Genomic DNA, 20,798 nt, shown 5'->3' on the forward strand with positions numbered 1-20,798 from the left:
TTTGTATTTTCTGGTTTATGAGGCACAACCATCCATGATGTTGCTTGTCTTTATTACATAAAAATACAGGGCAGAAATGTGCAGCACTGACTTCTGGTTAATAAGTCTACACCTGTCATAACTTGGAAAGAATACTCTAACCACAGATGGGGTTACTGGCTAAAACTACTACATTCTGTTTGCAAAAGAAAAGTCTAAAAAAGTTAAAGTGAATTTTATTTAAGAACACTCTGTACTTAAGTAATGCTTCTGATTAAACATTAAAAAGTCATAACTATAATAAAATAGTACCAAAAGCTTACAAAAGTAGATTCAAAACAACTGAAATATTTGTGTACCTAATCAAAATCAATACACATGCACTATTTTTCATTTAATAGGCACGATCTTGAATAGTCATACAGAAGCAAATTATCATGTATTAAATATTTTCATATTAATTTTAGAGAAGTCTTTTTGACATCTGCAATTGGCAGTGACTTTTACCACTAAGATGCTTTTTTACCTTTTCTCTGTTTAAGTCCTAATGACAGAAAAGATCAGAACTTGATTGCTTTTAGGAAAGCACAATGAACACTTAGAATATCAGACGTCATTTTTATGTAAATTACTAATAGTTCCAATCATCTATCCAAGGCATTTACTACCAAGTAATTTCATGTTCAATACAAAAAATAAGAATTACTGCAAAACTGTGCATGCAAGTGCTTATGTGCTTTAGTGCTTATTTTTCCTGGGAGAAAATCATCAGACTCTTAAAAGAGCACATGACCGAAAGAAAATAAAAACTAACATAAGGAAATTAAGTTTAGCTCTTTTTCAATTTACATGTCTAAAACAAGACTGAGTGCCTCAGGTATTTGGTGGTGCAAGTTCAAAATCATAAGTGTATATTCAAAATTCAGTAAATTCACTAAAATAAATATTTTGGTCCCACTTTGAAAGCAGGTAGCATGTCATTTTGGTTGAGCATTTGGTCTCTGTTACTACCATATAGAATTACCATGTTCTTTAATGAATTTTTAACCTATATCCCCACAATAAAATTGAATACTTCCTAAAACTGCCATACATCTTTCAAAAGAGCTAACTATTAATTACATTAAAGGCAATGACTTATGTCTTGAACAGTAACTCAGATAAGATCTTTAAATGATCAGTGGTTTATTCATCATATACATTGAACTCTGGTCATTTTTAAAGAACTAAGACTTCTAAATTACAGATTACTTATTAACTTCTCTCAAATCCTTCTAAAGTACGGTTTCCTGAAGAGATATTTGGTAACTAAATTAATTCAGTCTTAAATTTTAGTTAGGATAAGTGATAATGAAATAGTTTTTGTTTTAAATAATAAACCCACAGTACAATTCAATTTTTATTTTGCATATCTCTGTAACCACACAGTTTTAGGAAATGTTAAAATCAACATATTTTAAATAAGGCCCAATTTTATAATTCTACAAGTATACAAAGATAAATGCAAGAACATTTGCTGCACCTGAACAGCAAGAAAATGAAAACAACATGATATTCCTCTATAAGAGACTGATAATAAATTATGGTATTTGTACAATGGAAAGCTTATGGTCATTAAAAAGAATAATGAAAATTTATATATGCAGATACGGAATGATTTCCCAAAATACATCTTAACATGAAAAAAGTGTGTTGTATGTTCCTGTGAGAGCGTGTGGGGGGGTATGTGTAGCGGGGTAAGTAGGGGTGAGGAAGAAAGACAGACATGAAACTTCTGGAAAAAACACTCATCTGGCACTGCTTCTAAGGAAGAATACAGGGGCCTGGTGCAGAAGGAAAACACACTGCACTGAATTTTATACTGCATGTTTTCAACTAAAGAACACCCAAAACCAAGAACAGCAATTTATCTATGCTGGGCAAGAAATTACAATATACATAAATATCAAATGAATGCTAAAGGCAAAATACATGATAAATGGTTGGTTCACTTTTTTATTCTTTTTAAATAACAACATTAGAAAAGGAAAGTGAATATATAAATACCTGTCATTAGTAAATTATAAGCTTCTTGTTTGGAAATTTTCCCATGGAACCATCTTGAAAAAAGAATATATTAAATATGTAAATCAAAAGTCTTTTTTGCTGTTATACCATCAAAACTAAACAACTAACACAAGTTTAATTCAAGCTGACATAATGAAATAAATGCAATGCAATTGATCAAATGACCTCATTCCTTTTACATTTGTTACTACACTTTGTAAACATGCCTAAGTTCAACAAAATATAGAAAAATTAGGGACTATCTATTATTAACTACAATTTCCATATTAATTACCAATACAAAAACAGCAATGATTTTAATTCTGATAATGACAAATTGTTAAGCTTACATCATAGCTAGCATTCTTTTTTCTTTTTATTAGGAGGGGGGAGTGGTAGAGGTAGAGCCTACCAGAACTGCCCGGAAAAAAAATTAGTGGATTAATTTTTCTCATACTTCTCTCAAAGTGAATTTCTCTATAAGTTCTCTCTTCAAATCAACATGGTTGATTCATACTTTACTGAAAGCCAGAAAATAAGACTGAATGATGAGAAATAATAGATACCAACATCAAGAACTGAAAGAAAAGAATGACTTAGTATTACTAATTCTATTTGAGCTAATGGCCTATCATATCAGATTGCTAGAATATTTAATGTTCTGCATACTTAAAATAAGCCTTTAGAAATTATTATAAAAGGCATTATAGTCAAAATCTACTGCATATAATAACTAAAGTATTTAAATAATTTACCTTAAAATGATATATCTGTTTTAAAAAATTAATTACTAGTAATTACTTAAAATCTCTCATCTGAAGGACTATTATCTATCTTGCTGATTAAGACATGTTATATGTTAATACCAAGCTGACAACTCTAGATTACCTCTCTACCACTTTGCCATATATTCTTAGGGTCTATAATTATTTTTAATTGTGGCTTAAAGAACAAGTTGGAAAGTAAAAATACTACAAGACTAAAATATATAAATGCCCTAAAATCCAATGTTACAGGTTTAGAGGCTGTTCATACTGTTTTAAATTATCCATATTATTACTGGTCAGAGTATAAAATATAACTGAATTTTTAAATTTTCACATGAATAAAATGTTAAACTTTTACTTTCTCTCTTTAACTTTATTCCAACCCTTAACTCACTAATTCAGATTTCCTGAGGCTCATAAAGCTAATTATGAATCATTTAAAACAAGTATACAATAACTGGAGCAGTCCAGGCTGCCTTAAAAGGCAGTAAAGTGCCATCCTGTGTTCAAACACAGCTGAAATGACCATTTACTACAAATGCTAAAACAACATTTCTATATTCTAGTAGACAGTTGATTAGATGACCTCGAAGGCCCATTCTATATTTCTCTATAGCTAGAATAAAGAAGAAAAGGGGAATCTGAAAGGGGGAGGGGACAAAAAATAGCGTTTAGAGAAGAAATTGGCAATACTGCTTTCTGAAAGGATTGGATCTGAGTTTCCTCATTCAGGCATTTATTACCACATGTAAAATGAGTATATTTCAAGCACATGGTTTGTATCAATAATAGAAAAATGAGACTGTGACCTTAGGAAGTCCCCATTCTAGTAAGAAAAAGGAACATAAATACTGTATAACTATAAAAAGAATGTAGAAAATATAACAAAGCGCAGTGATAGGTACATGCTGAGGGCATTTTTAGAATAACAGAGAAGGGCAACCAATTCTGTAGGGTGTATAAGGGGGAAGATAACAGAAGACTTCTTGGGAAGAGTGATAAATAGGTTAAGTCTCTAAGTAAGAATAGGCACTAACCAAACACAATAGAGGGGAATTCTGGCCTAGGAAGTAGCTTGAGCGAAGGAGAAAAACAGTACTGAGCATTTGAAGATCTACAAGCCGGAGAGTAGAATATAAAACTAGAAATGACAAGAGATAGGGCTTATAAAGGACACAAGACCTGGATCAGATCTTTTCAGACTCTGCTAAGGTAAAGAGAATCAGGCAAGAATTTTAAGTGAGAAAGTAATACAGTCAGACACATGTTTTAGGTAGATTATTCTAGCTGTTAGAAGAAAGGATTTGAGGAGACTAAAGTGTCAAGCAAGACCAACTTAGAGGTTATTGCTACATCAAAGTCCTAGTACGAGATGAAAAGGGCCTGAACTAGAATATGGTTGCTTAAGACTGAGAAGAAGGCACACATTCAAGACATATTTTAGAAGATAAAAACAACAGGACTTGGTACTTGTGTCATGGAAATATGGAGCTGAAAAGGAACACAGCTAAAATTATACCATCTATTTAGTCTGAAAAGGCACTCGGGGATGTTACTGAGGATGCTTCACTGCCAGTCAACACCTTAAGAAATCAGAAGGAGCTGACAAATACATAAAATAAACCAACAATGCAAATTTAGCTTATGCTAAATACCAAATAAGTTGAAAACTATCAAGTTCAGAATACGGAATGATCACAAATGTATTAAATTTTAAAAAAAGATTTCCCAGTGAAACTGGGATTTATACCTTTTAAGAAAACTGGATATAGCTTTAAATGTTTATTGGTATTTGACCTCTCTTTTTTTTCTTTTCTTTTTAAAAAGAATTTATGGTATTATTTTAAATAGGGATAAAAATATAGATTTCTTGCTTCTCTTGAAAATCAGGAGGCTTTCATAACACTAGACTCACACACATTTACACATCAGTTAGACCGGTCACCTCACTGCCAGCAAACACTGTCTAGTTTTTGACTTCCTGCAGTCTTCTGTGATACAAACAGTAAATGTTAGTTTCCATTTACTACCACACTTGCAGTGTTATTTTCTTACAGTAGCCAAACATTTCCATGTTCCTTGATCGCTATCAAAGTGGGGAAATAAGAAAGATCAAGATTATTGTAATTTGAGAAAAATGGGAATATATACACCTGACCCAGTTCATTTGCTTACATTATCTGTATGCCTCCTCCAAACATTAATTAGAATTTGCAACTCCTCACATAGGTAGTGAGAAGACTTCAAACTAGTACTATCAACAAAGTACAGTCTCACTGATGAAGCCTACTTTGCAGCTGCACAGAACAATAAGGAAAATGAACTCAGAAAATCTCATATGTTCCACTTAAGAAAGGGTGGGAACTAAATTAGATGACTGAAAGTGGAGTATTCAGTTTGTTTTCATGTTCTAATGGTTAGAATTCAGAATAAGCAAACACTCGAGAGGCAAGCCTTAAATTCCATCCATAATTGCCGACAGGAAGGAAAGAAAAAATATTCCACTGAAAACATATTAGATGAACAGTTTATTAAAATAATATGAGTAAAACAGAATTTGGATTAAGAGTTAAGCCCTTTAGATACGGGGAGGGGGAAGGGTAAACTGGGACGAAGTGAGAGAGTAGCATTGACATATATACACTACCAAATGTAAAATAGATAGCTAGTGGGAAGCAGCTGCATAGCACAGGGAGATCAGCTCGGTGCTTTGTGACCATCTAGAGGGGTGGGATAGGGAGGGTGAGAGGGAGATGCAAGAGGGAAGGGATATGGGGATATATGTATACATATAGCTGATTCGCTTTGTTATACAGCAGAAACTAACACACCATTGTAAAGCAATTATACTCCAATAAAGATGTTAAAAAAGAAAAGAAAAAGAAAAAAAAATTTTTTTGAAGTTAAGCCCTTTAAAAGAAAACATATACAAATAAATATCAAGAGGGATGAGAAGGACACTAAAAAATATCTTCAAGGACATTAATAAAATTAGAGCAAAGCTGAAACACCATGTGGAGTGATCTCCCATAAAAGCAACTAATAACTTCTGGAATATAAGAGAAAAATGTAGCAAACAGTAGGAATATAAAATAAGAATGTGGCAAGTAGTAGGTGTAGTAATACCTGGTCTTTGAATTAGCCCTTATACTTAAAATCAGCCTGAAAAAATTATGAAAATAAAGTCCTTGCAGAATCTTATTAATATGGTAAAGAACCATAATTTGGGGGAAAAGCTCTCTGACTTTAAAAAAACAAAACAAAAACTGAACCATAAAGTACATAAAAGATAATGGCAATAAAAACAAGAAACACTATGAATAAATCAATAAGAAAACCAAAAAAAATGTGAGGAATTATGACATTCATAATGTTATTAATGTACTGTTTATCAAAAAGTCTTTAGTTTGGTGATATAAGAGTTATATGTAGGTATAAGCCACCTTCATTATCACTAGGTCCTTAAGAAAATAGTTAGAAATCAACTCAAGCCAAATAAAAAAAAATGTTTAAGTCAGCTCAAGAAGTATCAATTTTCTTTTAAAGTATTTTTAGATCAAAGTTTTCCAATTAGTAAGTTTACAATATATTTTTTTCCCCTTTAATAGTTAACACAGACTTACATTTTGCCTTCATGTGGATCTTCTTCCCGGCCCTAAAGGGAAAGACATTAAGACAGTTTTTATGTAATTATTAATATATTTTAATTAAAATTAATAAAATCTTATCTTAAAACATATCTACACCCTGACCTTCATATTTATTTATGTATATACAAGAAAAGGTGTTTCTATTCATGAAAGGTCTTTCCAAAACTCTCCCCCTTAGTCCTCTTCTCTCTTTGTTGTGATTACGCTAATCCAGGCCCTTCTCCTCTCTTTTCTTAAACTATTAACAACAGCCAACTAGTATAATTATCTCTGTGCCCCATCCCACCCCACCACTCCAATCTGGATTCATCAGTTTCAACTGCAACTTTGCCCTGCATTAAGAAACACCAAACCAAACCAAACAAAAATAAACAAATTTTAAAAACCAGACCTTTAGTACCTCTCTACTGCCCACAAACTCCTCAGTTTACAACCAGAATTCTTTACCAAATGACTCAAGTCTACGTTTCCTGTCTCATACTACCATTTCTCTTTAGGTATCTATACCACGGTCACTCATAAACTACTTCTTTGCTAATCTACATTTTCCCACCACTGTAGCTTGCTCTTTTTTACTTAGAATGTTCTTTCCACTCACTACTTCCTACCTGTTAGTTAAAATCTAAACCATCTAGGCAGGATCTATCTCAAACACTACCTCCTCAGTAAGACACTGAGTCCCTAAAACATAAACATGAAGTTTTACTCTGAATAGAAAAGACATCCTTCTTTTTTCATCTTTTGAACTTTACCCTACTCTATTTAATATTTCCATTATTTAAGATATACTAGGTGATATTCATTCCATTATCATGGCTATAAGCATCTTAAGACCTGAGCCATTTTTTGTTAACACTGACTACCACAACCACTAGCACAACGCTTGGCACATAATTTTCACTGAATATCTGTTGAATTGTAGTCCTAGTACCCAGCACAGTACCTGGCATCAAGTTTCCACTGAATAACGAAGGAAAGGGTAGAAAAATGAACTAAGTACACATGGATTTACTTCTCTAAATTTGGTCCTCAATCAAATATCAAATATCTAACCAAATTAAAATCAAACACTTGCTAAATGCCTTCTATATTACAAAATGCTAAAAGCAAATTACATAAAAACAAAATGCATTATCCCTGCCCAAAAGGCGTTAATCTCTATATAAGAGGTTTACAGAATAAATTAATTTTAAATGTAATGGGTTATAAAGTTAACAAGGTGCTATGGAAACACACGAGGAAACAACTTAGCCTAAGAAAGGGTGTAAAAAAAGGGGCAACATCTGAGCCGAATTGATAGATGAATCAAATTTTACAAAGCAGTTTAGCAGGGCAGGAGTGTCAAGGAAGAGGGAAAAGAATAGGCATAGAGACATCCATTCATTCAACAAACATTTACTGAATGCCTGCTAATGCCAGACATTATTCTAGGCAACAGGGACACACTGAATCAGAGACAAAAATCCTCACAGAGCCTACATTCTGGAATTAAGACATAATATAGTACACAAATATGCTTGGAGAACAGTAATGAAAATTAGAATTTCAGGGTGGGAACTTCCTTAAATCCATCCAGCAACCAAATGTCTGAAATCTAGACAATCTCCAAATGGCTCTCCAATCTACAAGGATTCACTATGTTTCAGTGAAGACCATTATGAAAAATTATTCTAAATACTGAAGTAAAAACTGTTTATAATTCTAACCTGGAACCATTCCACTACTAATTCAAAGTATGACCATATTCATTTTTAACAGCCACATCACATTGTTCACTCACACTGAGTTGTTAACTTGTTCTCCTTTTTTTTTCTTTCCTTGTATGTTAGGTCATGTCTCCTTATCTTAAACTGGGCTTTTGTTTTCTTTTTTCCACTATATTCAATGGATAACTTTCACTTATCCTTATTAAAATTTATCTTGTTAAATTTGACCCAGAGTTCCAAGAGCTTGAGAGAAAAGCTCAACTACACCTCAATTCCTTTAAATAATCAGAATAATGGGAGTAGGGGGGTTACAGCAGAAAGAAAATCCAACATACTACTAAGAAACTTTGTAGTAAAACTAATGTAGATGTTAAGATTCTTCAGTTTGAACACTTCCTGTCCATACAGAATAAATATCACTCTTGCTGTAGAGTACAGAATTCTAATCTAGGAATTAGTTCTAATCCCAGCTCTTCCACTAAGTAACTATGTGACTATGAGTATGGAACGTATCATACCATTTCCTCAACTCCTCCCACTTTTCCTCAGTATGTTTTACTGCTACATATCAAGATCTGGCTGCCAGAATAGGCAGACAAGAGAATTAATAGCAAAGAAAAATATTCTCCACTGCCGTCCTCCTGGAACAATAATCAGAGCACATGTTTCAGCATATTACCAGGTTCAAGGCATAATTTAAAAACAGTCACTCTGAGGGTTGTAAAAAATAACAGACAACCATTCCATCCTGCTGGACAAATCCAAAAGAGAAGAGTGAATTCCAAAACTATAATACAATGTTTAATATGTTTCAGTGATACTCAATACTGTATCTGAAATGCATATGCCGCTTGAACGCTGATCTGTATCTAAAAATGCACAAACACGATTATATATAGTGTCTAAGACTACTGATAATGTATTTTGTGATGACATTGAAAACAAGGGAAATATTCAAAATATAGAACCATGTGATAATATATGTGTAATATAACTCCATTTTTCCAAGGTTACTAGAAAATTATACATATATTTGGGAGATAAAGAGTTTGAAAGCAAACGTGCAACCATTTGAGATTCCATGATCAGTTGGACATAACATCATTTATAAGGAAGACCAAGAAGACAAAAAGGGATACAAATAAGCACACCTGTTAATACATTTTTAATTCTTAGAAACTCATGAAAACATCCTGAAAATTGGCAACCACAGATTAAAACATGCTAGCTTGGTTGCGCTATTTACAAATAAATAGCATTACCAACAGTAAATACGTTTTAATGAAAAATTACTTGTACTTATGAATTGAGGTTTTTCATAAAAGAAATATATCCATAGCTAATTTCCCTGATTATGGACAAGTTCCAAAATTTAAAAAGTATTTAGAATTCTGAGAAGGAGAAGAAAAGAACAAAACTTACCACCTCTTCTACTAGGTCTTCAACAATAAGACCTTGTTCATCTGTTCTTAGATTTGTAACCCACATCCATCCATCTTCTAACTCGTTATGAACAATGAACATATCTCCTTTTAAGAAACTGAAAATAGCAATTATGAAGTTATTAAAATTAAATAAAATTTTTAAACATGGAAATTTAATTGATTATGTACCACCTCACAGAGATAATATGATACTGGAAAATGCAAGGGGTTAAAGTCAAATACTCTAGATTTTTGTCCTGTTTCTGTCATCATCTACATGTAAAAGACACTTATCTGAATCTTAATTTCGACATGCATAAAATGGGTTTAATAACGGTACCTATACTATCTGTATCACTGGATTATTGTTAGAGATTCAAACTGGAATTTATGTAAACAGTAATTATACGTATATTACAGGCTTTGGGGTGTAACTACAAGAAAACTGAACTTTAAAATTTAAGTTTCAATGTTATTACTCTTTCAGATATAGGTTAGACATAAAATTATAAACATAAACTAAATATTAACTCATTCCACATATACAAGATAAGGTTACTTTAGAAGAAGTTTATTTTAAATAAGCATAATTAGCCTTATCACACAGATGCTTATGAGAGTAACATTTTTCTCATAAAAAACGTTAGGGTTTATTTACTTCACTCAGCTATCCATGGTCCAACAAGTATAGCATTCTTTCTCCGAAAGTGGTACCAAGGGGTATACGTAATGAGAATGCATGCATGTTTTTGCTGTTACCAATACCTGAGTGGAGGGATGTATACACAATCTAGTTTCTTTTCATTGGAATCTAGATGTTTTCAACATCCACACAATCACAGGATTAAAAAGTTGTTGATGTATGTCATCAATATAAAACCATCAGTAATTCCTTGAACTTTTCCTTTTAGGCTTGAACAAATGCCTTTGAGTGCTTAAGGTTTTAAGATTGACTGGATGCTACCATTGACCCTGTATCTATATCCCTATCTGTAATATATATGTATTTTTAAAATAAATTTTCCTTTAAGTCTTAATATTCACAAACCAAAGTTATAGTAAGTAAATCTCTTCTCATACCTTTGAAAACTTTGTTTTTCTCTAAAATATCTGAAGTTTCACTGTTACTTGGACTAGTTCAAGGATAAAAACTTGTACACGATGCTTCAGATGCACTCTTTTTGAATAAGCACAGAATACTGCACTCTACCTTGATTCTACAACTCTTAACAATGACCAGTATTTCACTAGCTGAAAGGGGGCAGACATTACCACTTAGCCAAGTATAAATTGTTCCTTTCCGGAACCAACCACCTAAATAAATACATTAAAATAGAAGTCAGAGAAATGAGAAATGACAAGTTTCATTTTTGGTCAAAAGCAGTCTTAAGATTTTTTTTTTTGAACTTTGACTTGTTTCTATACTACAAACTTTTTATGATGCAAAAAACAAAAACATGAAAAATAAAAAGCTTACTGGTAGAAACATCATAATCCTAAGATTAATTATGCATTATTTTGCATTTTTCCTCAAAACAGGTTAAAGTGCTTTATTAAATCTCATTAATCTTCAGATGTTTTTACTTTTAAAAAAAACAAAACACTTCTCAGGTATATATAAATTTAAAAAGACTCATAACTTCATACATATTTCTGTCATTCTAATTCTTGTTTAAATTTTCATCTTCCTAGATCAGAAGTACTCAGTTTTTGGAAGGTCTCTCAGGACCCCTTCACAGTTTTAAAAAGTGATACCCTAACAGGCTTTCATTTATTCACTTGGATTATATCTATTGATAATTACCATATTAGAATTTAAAATGTAAATGTTTAAAAATATTTATTAATTCCTTTTAAAATAATAATATACCCTATTAACATGGTAACATAAAAAATGAAAAATAATTATAATCTTTACAAGTTTAATAAGAATGTTATTGCCTTGCATTTTTTCAAATCTCATGTCTGGCTTAACTGAAAACTGTTGGATTCTCATATCCATTTCTTTATTCAATCTGTTGCTATATGGTTTTTTTGCTTAAAGTATACGAGGAAAATCTGGCTTTATACAAATATGTAGTTGTGAAAGGGATGAGTATTTTAATAGCCTCTCAGATAATTATAGATATTCTATTACATTAACCCCAAAACTTGACTAGTGGTACTTTCTTGGAGGTTGGTTGTAATGTGGAATCTAAAACTATGTATCAATGAACTTTCTGTACCATTCTAATAACCTCTATTGGTCTATTTTGCACTGTGAATGGATCTTTTACCCAGCCATAATTTTGTAACATCATGCATTGATCATTTAGAAAATACTGGTTCACTGAGCTATGCAGATCATCCAGATATAAACACATTATACAGTATCAAAACATCACATTCTTCAATATCAGCACCATTTCATCAGAAAAGTCATTAAGTATCTAGGAAGCTGTCAAACTCCTGATGGCAAATATAGGGTCTCCAAAATACTAATTTTTCCTTGAAAGCTCAAATTGTCATTGGCAACAAATACTGCCAGTTATTTCCCTTGAAGTAACAGATTCACTTTGTTCTTTAAAAAAATTAAAAAGTCAGATATTCAAGTCTGAATAACCATAATTTGCCTGTCAGTCATTCTCCTTAGTGAAAATGATGTGCACAAAAAAAAAAAAGCAGCTAGTTCGGCTCTCAAAGCACCTCTTTTCCTCAAGACATTTGAACTGTGGTACACGGTAGAGGTGCTTTATGAGTATGTCCCATTTCATCACAAAGATATTAAAAAGATGTGTAGCCATAGGTTGAGATTTATAAAACAAATATTTTTTCTTGTCTCACCAGGAACATTCGTAAGCGAAACTGGCTTTTTTTGTTTAACTGCAAGCATGGGGCAGTGAAAAACGATATACGTTTGTTACCACTGCCTTGATTTGTGCTAAGACACCAGCAGTTTTACTATCCATGGCTTCTGAACCATCATGTAAATGTCACAGTGAAAAAGGCAAATTATGTCTTAGTATTATTATAAAAATAGTTTTGATATTATGAATCATCTGAATGGATCTCAAGGATCCCCAGGGTTACATGTATCACACTTTGAGAGCTGCTGTCCTAGATGATCCCACTGGGAATTTACAAATTACCCAAAATTCCCGAATTTGCAGTTCAGTGCTGTTTTTCTTTCCCTTCTCTTTCTTTCACTGGCTTTTCCAGTTTAGATCACAAAAAAAGGTGTGCCAATAAGAACTAAATGAGAAGTTATTTTGAGGACAATCATATAAAAATGGAATGCCTACTTGGAGATTTCAGGTAGTTGAATCTTTGTTTTTTAAAATACCATATTTCCAGAAATTTTTAGTACCTCCCAAAAGTTATCACTACATTTTAAATACTGCTGTTGATTTCAATGAGAAGCTGTAAACTCAGAATCAGTAATTATTCAAAGTAGCCTTAACATTTTACCAATAATAAACAAATTTTCTATCAGAAAGCTAAACTTATAGAAAGATACAGATAATTTGATAATAATTATCCAATTATATAATAAATCAAATTCTATAGAAATAATAAAAACAAATTATATATAAGAACTCTCCTTACTTTGTCACAGATAGTCTAATGAAAGCTAAGTTATTTCTCCTGTCATCTTCACTGTGGCCTCTCTGATCCAAATTCACAGTCTGAACAGATAAGCCAACACAGGGGGACAGGAACAATGGACTTAATATTAAGGGCATGCTTTGCTGGATGCTATTTCCTCAATTTCCAAAACCTTCCTAGTCCAAGAGCAACAAATTTTCAGTCTTTCAAATGCCTGTTTCAAATGCCTATAAACGAGATTATATCATAAAATACCTTATTTCATCAGTGTCTGGTACTTTTGTGTAAGGGAGAATGGCTCGAACACGCCTTCTATCTTCTACTGGCTAGAAACCATAAAAAAAATTGATTTACAAAAGATAACCTTTCTATGTCAAAGTCAAATTGGGTATGTCCACACAAAGTTAAAGCCAGTAAAACTCCACATTATAAATTCTGTAGGATCATTCAAACTATTTTTTACTGAAGCTCTGAATACCCAAACTCTGGAAATGCTCATCTTGTTTTGTTGTTGTTTGTACAGAAATTCTTTTAACAGTATAACCAGTATGTTTTTAATCAGGTAATATGAGTTATCATTTAATCTTAAATACACTACGCAACATATAAAGTAACCTTTCTCCAATGATGCAGAAGACATTTCAGAATCTTGCAGCAACTTCAGCATTAGCACTATGATATCAGTAATTACTCCTCATTCATTCAGAAATATTTGTTAGGGTATCACCATACAGTACGATAAAAAAAATCTAGTAACTTAAATACAAAGTAACAGAAAAATTACTCTTTCTTTTTTTAAAGAAGTTGCCAGTTATGCTCTGACACTACAACCAGAATTAAATCTTGAATTATATTACAATAAACGTCACGAGAAACTGAACAAGAGCTAAACCCATTAGTAAAATGAAATAATAAAGTTTTGAAAGATATTTTACTTGCCTCTGGAGGTGCAACTGGATAAAGCAATTTTTCTCCTTTAAGCAAACAGGAAACATGACTGTAATAACCTATTAGGTCTGACAGAGAAGAAAAACGTCTTCCACCAATGTAGTAATCCCCACACATAGCAATAATCCTATTTGTACAGGAAAAAAAATACAGTAAAACAAAAACCTTTATAACCAATTTTTAAGACCAAGTTCCATGTAAATTATAAACCGATAATTTTCATACTTTTCCTTTATCTGCATCCTTATATTAAAATACCACTTATTAATACCTTCACCATATGCAAATTACTTGAGGTTATTATTTCTTTTGAAAAGATATATGTATGCATTTGATATGAAATACATTTCTGACTTATAAACCTCAATTACATAATTCATTAAAATATTTATAAATCTATCCTCAGATAACTCTTCTTACTTTCCATATTTAAGACAAAATAGCAATTTTAATTAGTTTCCTTTGGCTAAAAGTAGTTTACAGATCTCTTGAAATATTTACAGAGTATAATAATAATTTCACATTTTACACGTGATATGACAGTACTCTTAAAGTCTATTTTAAAATCTGAAAATTAAGGATATACAAACATTTTATCAGTTAACTTTACAGGCACTAGATAATTTTTTTCAATGGCTCCCATAAAAATGAAATCAAAGACAATAATATATGTAAATATATTGATACAAACTTTGATATCTGTACTTGAAAATCTAGATGCCTGTTTAATTGAAATGAATGCAGAGTTTCAGAACAGTGAAGCTAAAATGAATTAAACTGCACTCTTAAAATACTGTTTCTATATTTTCTGTTACTCTGTGGTCTGAAAGTATACATTTCCTTTCTTTCTGCTTTACCACTCAAAGTTTCTTTGTAATTCTTTATACTTTAAAAGTGATAACTACACTTATGATTAGCACAAAAAAGTCCAATAATACTGTTTTTTTTAAAAAAAGTAAGCATTCAATAGTATCTACTCTAAATCACTTATTAAATCATTTAATTGAAAACACATTTCTTTCTCCATTATTTAAATGTCACTAAAGCAGGTATATTTATGAATACTACAGCAAAATAGCTACACTATGTAGCCTCATAATAGGAATAAAGACTTACCTAAAATGGTTGACAACATTTGTCTGGCTAAGAAATGAAAGTACAAAGGACCCTGGCCTCCGATCACTCTCTCTTATAAGGTAACTGCCGGACTTCCCTGCCTGCCTGAGGCGTTCTTCTGCTATAGTTCTATCAAGTTTTCCATGATACCACCTAAGAAAAAAGGTTAAGAGATTAGAATAAAAATAGCAACCATAAAATTACTACTGGCAGTTGAAAAACATACTACTACAGATTTTACATACCTACATGTAACTTAGACATTTACATTTTACTCTGAACCAGTCATTCCAATTTTAACTCAATTGTTTTTAATTTCTCAGTCTCTCAAAAATAATTCATTTACTCAGTTTTTAATCTGTTCGATAAGCTCAGGTCTAATCACCTCACATATTCGCCTCTTCTATTTCTGCCCATCTCTCTACCTCCAGGACTGTCTACCTGTTCAAGATAAAAACATTTATTACAATCTAATGCCTACCTAGAAAAATAAGAGTAAGATGGACAAATGGAAACAAATGGTTCATTTACTACCTCTCTATATACTAAGGAACCAAGACTTGATATAACAAGGCACATGGTACCTGGGAGAAAATAAAACTTTATTCCATTTTAATGTTTGTGCCCTAAAATAGAAAAACAGAATGACACTGTCTAAAGGCTGCTATTCTAATTTCCTATTTCAATATGAAGCTGATTATTCTCTTTTGTCTTAAGATGATCCATTCCATAACCACGCATTTGAACTCTTCACATTTATTTAACAAACATGTGGGAAATACTGGGTTGGCCAAAAAGTTCGTTTGGTTTCCCCATAACATCTTACAGAAAAACCCAAACGAACTTTTTGGCCAAACCAATAAATAATACCTTTGTCCCTTTAACTTTCCTGCTCTCAATTTAACTATCTTCTACCTACCATACTACTAGATGATTTGCTTAAATGACTGGCTATACCATGGCTACAACTCTAGCACTATCCATACTACCAATCTATGCCTATAAAAGCCACGTGGATTGATATAAACAGAAGCACACTTAGAAACAGACTGGAATTTTCATATGGTCATGGTAACAAATCTACAAAGTAATTGTTATGAAATATTTTTACACTTTCCTTTGGTACTTGTCTAACTTGAAACATTCAGAGGAAAACAATAAACATTCATATTACATTGATATACTTAAATATCTAGCCATAAGTTGACAGTCAAGACTATAATAGAACTATGACTATTTTTGTAAGATTGCTGTAATGAAAGCTTACATTGACTCCTTAGTTTATTTAAAAAAAAAAAAAACTTAGAACTTCCCCAAAGAATTATTGTTAATTTTCTTCTAAAACCCAACCCATTTATTTGACAGTTTGTGTATAAGACAGAAATAAAATAAATGATGAAAAACAATCATGAAGCTTCAGTATAACTCAATAGAAAAAAACATAATTGTAAACCATTAGTATTAGAGGAAGAAAGGAAAGAACAATAAACATTGCATTCTTCTAGAATTCTAGTCTTAGTTCAACCACTGTCTTTGAGGCTACTGACAAGCAAATTTAGCTTTTAAGAGCTGTTTGTAGTTTTTTTTTTTTAAATTCTAATAGGAAAAGCTTGGACCAATGATCATTAAAAGTTCCTTGAAGAGCTAAAATTTAATGGTAGATGATCAGGACAATATTTTGAAATTCTAGGCTAGAAGTTTATTTAACTGTGAAAATATATGGGACAACCTTGGAATGTGAACCTGGTACATTCCTTATTACCTTAAGTAGTGGAGCTAACCCACAGAGCAGATTTACACATTGAACAAAGACAAAATTAAGGACAATTTTAAACAAAGTACCTATTTTTGTATACTTGATACTTGTTAAATTTCTGGTGTGTCAAAATGTCAAGATTAAAAGATTTTTTAATCTCATTCATCTTGTGAACTCACCATAAGACGATACACAAAGGTGCATGAGGCATTACACAATAACTAATTTATAATAAATACCTGACTAAAGACTTTTATATATTTGTGATTTTCAGTTTTTACATCTATGTACTTTCTATAAGATTCTGGCATTAAAACAGGTATTCAGTTCAAGACAGAGACATAAATCTTAATAAACAACTTTGTTTCCTGATTATTAGTAATTCCTTTTATGCCAAAAACTCTTAAGTTTTGAACACATTAGGAAAAACATGTCAATTCTTGATTATGACTATAAACTGAAATTAAATTATCCAATAATAGGCTTATGAGCACATATGTAGTTGAGCGTGATCCTCAAAACATTCCATTGTTACAAGTCTCCAGCTGTTCTAGGAAAAAACTGAATGGTGTTAATCAAAACTTAGAATTTCTTGAATTATCTTTATTGTTCACTTCAAATTATCAAGGTGAATCATACTAACAAGAATATTTTAAATATCTGCACAGATAGGATGGCTGCACTGATACCTCCTAAACGTCTTCAGAAGAGATTAAGCTGACTGGTGAGACTAGGACTTATCAGAAACCTCCATAATTATGGTCAAGTCTCTATACTTTGTACCTCATTACTATCACTTGTAAAAAAAGGGAACATAATCTCCATCTCAACCTTAGAACACATTAAATATTTGTCCTAAACTCCTTCAAAGAAAAACAAAACTGAAAAAGCACTATATAGGCTGTATAGTATAATGGTTAAGAGTAAAGACTCCAGAGTCACTGCTTGTGTTTGAATCCTAGCTCTGCCACTTGGCTGTACAAATATGGGCAAATTTCTTAATTTCTTAGCCTGAGTTTCCTCATCTAAAAAAGGCACATAATAACAGTACCTGCTTCATAGAAGGCTGTGTGATATTATTATAAATGAACTAATACATATAAAATTATATATATATAAATTATATACAGTATACACAGACTATGGGGCTAATTCAGCTTCATCAATGAAAATATCAAATTTTATACTGTTGCATAATGGATGATTAGATCACCTAAGCCTCTGTTATCTTCCTACCTTCCAGTCCTGTTTACACTGCATCTAATTTTGGGAAGAGAACAGGAGAAACCAATCTTCATTTCTGCTAAAACACTGATTTTTAAGAGGAAATTTCTTTTTCCAAAGCGCCTTTTTTGAACAGTAACAGATCATACACATTAATTGACATTGGAAGCTCCAAAGTATTCATAAACTAGAAATTCTTCCACTTCTGGCAATTCTAAAAGGAAACCCTCAAATAGCCCCACTCTTTCCCCAATGTGGATATATTCTTTGGAGGAATGGCAAAGACAATATGCATTTGAGATACTGTGACTTAAATTTGCCTAAATTAATAATAAAATATCTAATGTTCTATTTAAAAGTAAACTATCCCTCTCTCTTGTTCTCTCTGTCTTTCAAGGAAGATTGGGAAAAGAAACAGCAGGAAATTTAAGAAGTAAATACATTTTTCTCAGCTAGTTTTGCAATTTTTGGTTGCGAAATCTTACAGACAGATATGGAGTCTCTTGATTTCATTTTCCTAGACACTACACAATCAGTTTATCTAAAATAAAACATCCAAGATGAAACTACGTATTAAGTAAGTCAACAAGAAAAGAGACAAGTTGGACAAGCTGCAGGAATCATTTTACTTTTAAATTTGGAATCACATGAATGTTTTTATAAACATGTTGTACATTGGTGCAGTATATTTAAGGGGCCTTGGGAGGACCTTTGTGTTTTTTAGTCTCTCCTAATCAGGTAGAATAATATAGAAATCTATAAAATGAGAAAACAACCTGGTGTGAATATAGACAGATACAACTCAAACTACACAATTATTTAAAACTAACGTGACAATACTAAATGGAAACTGTCTACTACAGTAGAAAACAATTAAAATAGCACTACCATCAACAAGCTTCCTTTGTCTAAAAAGGAAACTAAATTGAAGTTCCCAGCAGATCACTTTTACTTTCCACTATGCTCTTCTTCCTAGTTATGTCACCGACAGGCACAGTAGTTCTCAGAGAGAAACGTTAAGTGCAGAAATCTAATTGCCAAACAATCTCCTGTCACCTGAATTACCTGGAACTCTGTGTGCCTGATCATACCATGAACTTTTAAAGTTTTTCTGTAACTCTCAAAGATGTTAATCATATTTTCTCACACATGCTGTCCTTTCTGAAATTAAATTGGTTATTTCAGTCTGGTTAAGACATATACTAAAAACATTTGCTAAAACTACTATAAATCTCCTGAAACCTCCATATTTCTTTTTTTCTTTTTTTTTTTTTTTTTGCAGTACGTGGGCCTCTCACTGCTGCGGCCTCTCCCGTTGCGGAGCACAGCCTCCGGAGGTGCAGGCTCAGCGGCCATGGCTCACAGGCCCAGCCTCTCCGCGGCATGTGGGATCTTCCCGGACCAGGGCACGAACCCGTGTCCCCTGCATCGGCAGGCAGACTCTCAACCACTGCGCCACCAGGGAAGCCCTCCATATTTCTTTTTAACTAATATAGTCCCCACAGTCATACAGTCTGAGCTGGTGGTCAAGAAAAATAAACTGACTTTTTAAAGTGAAGGTAAAGTAAAGATACCTTATAGTAAATGATTTTATTGTCTTTTTCCCCCCCACGTTGTTATGCAGACAGGCTAAAATTTGGTCACTAGTAAATTCACATGAACAACCACTGGACTAAGCATAAGAGGTGTAGTGCCCCTTAGACCAACTGCATTACTTAAGAAATATTCATGTGTATGTTTGACATCTTGAGTATATTTGTGTGTTCAGGCAAATAAGAAGTATGTGTGTATGTCTGTGTGTTTGTCTATGCATTTAGTTACATATCTCAGATCAAATTAGCTCAAGAAAAGAAACTGTTTTTCCTTTTGCCACAGGTAACATATTTACAGGGTCCAAAGAAGGTTTAAGTTCTGTGGGAGTATTTTTTAAAGAAACAACACTGTTACATGTCCATCCACGCAAAAATTCAGTTTACTGAAAGACTAATATACTAAAGGTGGGACCAACAACACAATGCTTATGCAATCAAAAGTTTATATTGGACTTCCCTGGTGGTCCAGTGGTTAAGACTTTGCCTTCCAATGCAGGAGTGCGGGTTCAATCCTTGGTAGGGGAGCTAAGATCCCACATGCCTCACAGGCGAAAAACCAAAACATAAAACAAAAGCAATATTGTAACAAATTCAGTAAAGACTTAAAATAAGTTTATATTGAAGTACACTTGACCAAGATAGTCTCATTCTCACTAACCTTAACTCCCATCACCCTAGAAAACAGATAATGAAGAGTAGAAAGAGCCACACCCTCTCCAAAAAATGTTATACACTAATCAAACATATTTATTTAAAAAAACAAAGGGAAAAAAAAAGGAAAAGCACAATACTTACTAGCCCGAGGCTAACATCAGTTCCTACCTCACAGCCTCTAGCCCTTATATCAGTGAAATTTCATTTCTCAAAAAAAGCTACCAATTCTTACAGTTGACCTTCTCTTAGAACTTCAACAATTACAGGGTCATATCAGTAACTAAGTACATGAAAAGAGGGCAACGAAATGACTTGTGACCATCTGGTCCAATGAATGCATTACTGCAACAT

The 20,798-nt window shown here is 32.5% G+C and overlaps 1 protein-coding gene across 2 annotated transcripts in view; it reads right to left on the reverse strand.

The window, feature by feature from the left end:
• Window positions 1-20,798, reverse strand: part of RASA1 (RAS p21 protein activator 1) — a 108,768-nt gene that overhangs the window by 43,739 nt on the left and 44,231 nt on the right. For both annotated transcript variants that reach the window (XM_060009187.2, XM_060009186.2), the window contains exons 2-7: window positions 15,222-15,374; window positions 14,097-14,232; window positions 13,413-13,483; window positions 9,571-9,688; window positions 6,416-6,447; window positions 2,026-2,078 (exon numbers count right to left, since the gene is read on the reverse strand). In XM_060009187.2, the coding sequence (XP_059865170.1) occupies window positions 2,026-2,078; window positions 6,416-6,447; window positions 9,571-9,688; window positions 13,413-13,483; window positions 14,097-14,232; window positions 15,222-15,374 (563 nt within the window). The remainder of the gene's footprint in view (window positions 1-2,025; window positions 2,079-6,415; window positions 6,448-9,570; window positions 9,689-13,412; window positions 13,484-14,096; window positions 14,233-15,221; window positions 15,375-20,798) is intronic.

This window comes from Delphinus delphis, chromosome 3 (assembly GCF_949987515.2).
Source record: "Delphinus delphis chromosome 3, mDelDel1.2, whole genome shotgun sequence".
Taxonomy (NCBI): Eukaryota; Metazoa; Chordata; class Mammalia; order Artiodactyla; family Delphinidae; genus Delphinus; species Delphinus delphis.